Source organism: Cornus florida, unplaced genomic scaffold, assembly GCF_030987335.1.
Source record: "Cornus florida cultivar Cherokee Brave unplaced genomic scaffold, ASM3098733v1 CherokeeBrave_3.0.0_Hap2_Chr10, whole genome shotgun sequence".
Taxonomy (NCBI): Eukaryota; Viridiplantae; Streptophyta; class Magnoliopsida; order Cornales; family Cornaceae; genus Cornus; species Cornus florida.
In genome coordinates this window covers 49,617,910-49,623,987 of record NW_026775580.1, presented here as the reverse complement: position 1 = coordinate 49,623,987, position 6,078 = coordinate 49,617,910, and the positions used below count along the sequence as shown (strand labels likewise).

General features: G+C 37.8%; 1 protein-coding gene across 1 annotated transcript; it reads right to left on the bottom strand.

Annotated features, from left to right (window-relative positions):
- Window positions 1-3,046: 3,046 nt before the first annotated feature.
- Window positions 3,047-5,841, bottom strand: LOC132279356 (uncharacterized). Its single transcript, XM_059781315.1, has 2 exons — window positions 4,574-5,841; window positions 3,047-4,063 (listed from the first exon to the last, which is right to left on the bottom strand). The coding sequence occupies exons 1-2, from the start codon at window positions 5,529-5,531 to the stop codon at window positions 3,570-3,572; spliced, it is 1,452 nt and encodes a 483-aa protein (XP_059637298.1). The 5' UTR covers window positions 5,532-5,841; the 3' UTR covers window positions 3,047-3,569.
- Between the last annotated feature and the right edge of the window lie 237 nt (window positions 5,842-6,078).

The window sequence follows — 6,078 nt, the reverse complement described above, 5'->3', positions numbered from 1 at the left end:
GATTACACTTATATTTTTGTGGATCTTTTATGAAAATTTTGCCTGATAAATATCCAACTTTACAGTTACCTCGAAGGGCTTATTGGTCAATGTGGTGTCATTGGCGCGCTAAATAGTTTTGAACTTTGATCACTACAAATCGATGTCTGTAGTAAAAAGGATTTAGAGGGAATGATGCAACTCCCTATGGCTTCGAATTGCTTTGGAATTTTTTTATTTTTTTTTCCATCTCTTTTTAAAGGATTGAAGTGCATTGATTGACAATTTTTTTCCCCCTAAGTGTGCATTGATATTAGCATTTCAATAGCTAGTGCCATGATTTTTCTAGCTGCATGCTGTTACCTTTATTACCCCATATTATTGAGCTCCATGGAATGATAGAATGATGAGGTTTCTTTGGAGGGCTTCACCATTCTGAGACCACCTTCTCTTTTCTTGCAAAATGATGCTCGATGACTATTTGTCTTGTATATAATGCTGCCATGGCCATAAGTGATCCGTGCGGTTTGTTTTAGGAGCTTGGGTTTCAGTACATTGTATTGCCCGGAAGGAAAAGAAATAGAAACGGAAGATGTACTATTGCCCCACAGTTGGCGGCAGGGTGCTGTAGAATCGACATTTGTGGAGTCAAAACGGAAAGTGGAATCCTTATTCTCATCCCACGGAGGAGCACTAGCCAGATTTACATATCCTAGAACATAATAACATCAACAAAGGGCTTTGGCGCCATCCCTCCGGACGAATACCTGACTTTTGACCGGTGGAAGTGCCAGGAGGAGATCGCTATGACTCCCCACCCCTTGAGGTCGTTCTTTGCCATCGTTCTTCATCCTCTCCACAAAATCTCCTCTTTAAAACTGTGTTCTAGCGACTACTCGTGTTTATAAGTGGCTTGTCTAGCTTTACGAGCACTGGCAATCTAAGTTAGCAGAATTTTGGAGGATCTGGTTAAAGATTCAGAAACATTATATGCTCAGGTGGAGCTACTGAAGGGCTAACTTGGGTTAAGTATAGGTCCCAAAAAAAAAAAAAAATAGTAATACTGTACATCAGTTTAGGTTCATATAATATATTACTCTTACTCTTAGTTCGGTTCATTTTGTAATTCTGACTCCCTCTTAGTCCGGTCCATTTTGCAATTTAGGCTCCCCCCTGATTATATGTAAAAAAGAGTTTTGACTTCTTGGAGTGGAGACAAACCAGGCAGCTCAGTTTGTTGATAGAGGCCTTTTAGCTCATTTAGCTTAGTCTTTGTCTACGACAGACGCCAACCTATGTGCCTGGCCATTTTTTTTCTTTTTCTTTTAATGGTCAATAAATCTTATTAATTTTTATAATAAGACCATTAAATCCTTGTTTTCATATTGGTTCTAAATCTCCCAAACTTTCAACTTTACCTTTTGTAATACCTAATTATATATTTTTAAATTCATTAAATATTATTTTCAATTTAATACTCTAAAAGTTTTAATTTATTCTATAAAGTGTAATAATAGCAGAATTAATGGTTTTACTATTATTTTTTAAAGGTCCAGCAGGTGAGATTTAAGTCGTAGACGCACAACAGAGAGAATTCGAATTCACATTTAGTATACTAGATACAGTTTCTGTCCTACTATCTAAATATCTTTTTCCATTCATCTGTGTCACGCTTTTACGTCACGCTATTAAATTTTAATTTTTTTTGCTTTAAAAAGAAAAGTAAGATTTAAGCAATCTCTCACACACAACTGCAATATTGTCCTAAATAGAGCTTCAAGACGAATCGAATATGACTTTTAAGTAGTTTTGCCGTTTGAATGTTGAATTTTGGACCCCTTCTCTACTCTGCCAAGTCAACAACTGATGTACGCATTCGTGTCAAATATTAACTCTCACAACACACACACACACATTTAACACCGTGTCCATGCTTCTTATCCTGAGCCTTGACCCATTCCAACAAAGATCTCATCACTATCTTTCCTTTTCTTATTCTCTCTCCTTTTTATCACCTGCCAACTGAAATTTGAATCAAATGTGCCCCCCTTCCCATTTTTAGCAAATATTCCATTTCAACCCTTTAATCATGTAAAGTTTCACAGAATACCAAAAGCTTTTGCTAAGCATCTTTTCCTCAACTCAAACTCTCAGCCCTCTCAATTATTTCTACTTTATTCCCTGTATCAAATACACCATGATAATTTGTTTTTCCAATTGTAACATCAAGAATCGACAAATGTCAAACTACATTTTGAAGCATCAAATCGGGGATTTCAAACTTGGAATGGAAGGAAATTTTGTTCCGCTTGGTTCAGTTTTTTGAGAATAATTTTTTAATTTTTAAAAAATTGTACAAAAACCTGCTTGGTTGACCGTTAACCTAAGCTATGAGTTTATGAGCTAGGATTACTCGTCTGTTCACTTTCCCGATGTGACTACCTAATAACTGTTTTTGAAAACTCAGTTAAAAAAAGTATAGGGTTTGCTTGGTTTGTAACTCTGAAAACAGTTTTCAATTATTCAGAGAATTGAAAACAGTTATCAGAGAATAATAAAATACAGTTATCTGAAAACAAACTTTTTTATAACTGAGTTTTCAAAAAACAGTTTTCAGAAAACTGAACTAAACAGAGTTTTTTGTACAGTTTTCTATTCTCAGAAAACTGTTATCAGAGTTACAAACTAAGCAATGTTTTCAGATAACTGTCTTTTATAATTTTCTGAACACACTTCTCTATTTTTTTTGAACTGTTTTCTGAGTGACAAACCAAGTAGACCCACTAATTCGGTATTTTCAAATGCAACATTAATATATTTGACAACATTTATTTTATATTGATTCTTTGCGCAACATTAATACATTTTGACAACATTTGTTTTATATTGATTCTTTGCGAAACATTAATATATTATTCTTTGAGGCAAAAACGATAGAAGGAAATTCCATGAATGAAACATGATAAAAAAATAATAATAAAAAAATAAAAATACATAGTCACAAGCACTGTTGAATATCTTGTAAAAATTGATCTTGACAATGCACTTCAAAGGAAAAACAATAGTATTTGATGAACAACTAGTATTGTATTATATACAAAGCAAAAAAATGTCTATTTGCAAAAAGCAAAAACAGAAAACCTCAAGTTAGAAGAGGATTAACAAAAAAAATTTGTGCAGTTCTTTAAGGAACTGTTTCTGTTCAACTATAGCGGAAATCAATATGCCGCTTGATGTTTCATGATGAAGAGCAAGTCATTCAAGTTGCTGCTGTTTCTCTATATCAATTCATGTGCAACATGTTCATATCATTTGACCGTACCAAAATGAGAACTTGCATGATATACATATATATATATGTGTGTATATATATATATATATATATATACCTGTGCCAATTGTTAGCTATATTTGCATCTTTTTGTATTGTTGATGCAAAATTCAGCAGGTCCGGAGCGGGGGGCTTTCCTGCGAGAAAAGAGAAGTGACCACCAGCATGGTGCCAGCTGTGCACTCCAACGCTCAAGTTAGTACTTGAGCCGTTATAAGTCAAAGGAAGGCTCTGTTTCAGGACCGTGCTGAATTTTGCATCAACGGGATGCTGTGTATGGTGATCTTCCACTACTCTCCAAAACGATCTCAAACAAATCGCCTTCAGACTCCTCATCAAAATCCAGGCCTCTGTTGTTGTTTCCATTGTTATAGCCGGTTCTGGTTGCAGACCGGTTGAGCCACTGTGAGTCGATTCTTCCCATCGAGAAAAGCTCTTTGCTGTCTTCATATCCCAGAACTGGAGAATTCACAAGAGGGCCAATGAAGCAAGGATTGGGAGTTCTTTGTGCATTTGCTGCTGCATATTTGAATACACTTTGTCCGAAATTAACCAAAACCGCAGTGTCAGTGTTTGCTGCCAATGTTGGATAGAGTGGAGTCCCAAAATCCTCAGACTGGCAATGAATTACATGTACAAGTTCTGAATCTACCGTGAAGAACACCTTACCCTGGCTTGGATTGTACCCGCAACCAATCACCTTCTCTGTTTTCCCCCATTCTCCTTTTTCAGATTCAAACACAAGTTTGATTCCTGAGAAAGCAAAACCATCAATACACATTTCAATTTTTGAAGATACTAATGACAGAAAAAATATCATTTGCGAAGACATAGTATCACAAGCATAGAGAGGATAGTTGTAAGGTAGTGTAGAGCCTTATAATACTGTAATTCTTATTTCGAATTTTTTTGAGGATATTTTTGTATTTTCACACTTGTTGTATAGTCCTAATTCTGTAGCATAATGTGGGAGGTGGTTAAACATCCCGAACTCTCTAATTTTGTTATGCTCTTCATCATAATGAAATCTTGATACTATAACGCGGGGTGATGGTTAACCATTCTGAACTCTATAATTTTGTTATGCTCTTCATCATAGTGAAATCTCGGAGACTTTGAGGACGTAACCCTAATTTCCCTATGACATCTATTATTATGACATGTGAATGTTGGTATTCTACAAGCATTTGCCAGAAAAAAAATTGCAATTTGAGCATTTTCTAACAATGATCACTATTGATAGAAAAATAGAAGAGAGCTTACCATCAAGATAGACAGAACCACTAGAGTTGAATCCAATCGAGCCTGGATAGGTGCCCGGAAGCTTCAAAGGAAGAGCCCCTCCTCCGGTAAGCCCCACCGACACCGTCACAACTTCTCCTCCTCCTCTGCCATCATCCTTCCCTCCAAGTCTCAATTCTTCCAGCTTGTTATTGCCATGGCCATGACTATGACTACTTGTGACATGAACCAAAGATTCCGAATTCACTTTCCCATTAAAACTCTCTTGGATGAGCTTCGTCTTTTCGCCTTCCGTTGTCTTACCTACCTTTAGCTTCTCATGTTCATGATCTTGACTCGAAGAGGGCAAGATTGTAATTTCAAAGTAGGCTTCTTGGGGAAAAGAAGAATTCCCTAGAGGAGGACCTGGCAAAGGTAAAGCTGTCTTGATCACAGATTTTGCAGCCATGATGGAATTGCTGATATTGATCTTCTTCAACCCGGAATTCATCCTGATCTTCTGCATGAAATCCGCCGATCCTTGACATACTTCCCAACTGATCTCCACCTCCACCATTCCTCTGCTATAATCTCCGGCTGCGCAGACGCCCAACAAGGCCGACCTGGTGGATCTTATTGACGGAGAGGAAGTGTAGTTTACGAAAGCAAACCGCGACCACCCATTCTCGACAGCGTCAGTGACGAGGGCAGGATTGTCAGCCCAACTGAAGAGAGGTCTCGTCGAAGCCCCGCGTCGAAACAGAGAGTAATTTGCTCTGCTCTTGCTGTCTAGATGATCGGCTTGGCGGTGAACACTCACTTGGTGAAGCTGTGCAATCCCGGTTTGGATGCCCTCAGTTCTGCCCCTTCTCATGTCTGCTGCAACAGCTTTCCGTTGCTTCGAACAGCAACACCGCCACCACCGGATGAAGGCCACTGCGAGGACGATGAGGAGGCCGACGGAGGCTGCAATTACAGTAACACGTACCCATCTGTGCATCCCTCCTAATTCACAAGCACTGATTTTAATGTGTGGATTGAACAAAAGATGTGAATGTTTTGTAATACCATTAATTGTAAAAGAAGAAAATTTGAAGGAGGAGGGGTTTATATATATATATATGGTGGAGGAAATGGTTGAGAATGGCAGGCGTGGACTAAGTCTGGTTCAAGAAAGGCAGGAACAGAGTGGAAACAATTGAAAAGTAAACTAATGGTAAAGGAAAGGTGGCATTGTTGAGAGAGAGAGGGAGCATTAACATCATTCTTTATTGTCTCTCTCTATATATGTATATATTATATACATCATCTTTCTCTCTCTTCATTCTCATTAATTATATCATAACCGAGTCCCATTGTGTGCATTAATAAACGCGTTTGTTGATTCATTTCATTTTCAAAGGGGAGAGAGAGAGAGGGACAGTGTGAGACCTTCTAGAGAGAAGCAAAAATTGAGGCATGACTTCGAAATAGGGAGTATTTCTATTTTGTTGTTGTCTGACATAATGGATATCGTGAGGAGACAGTAAAGGCAATAAAGGGTACCT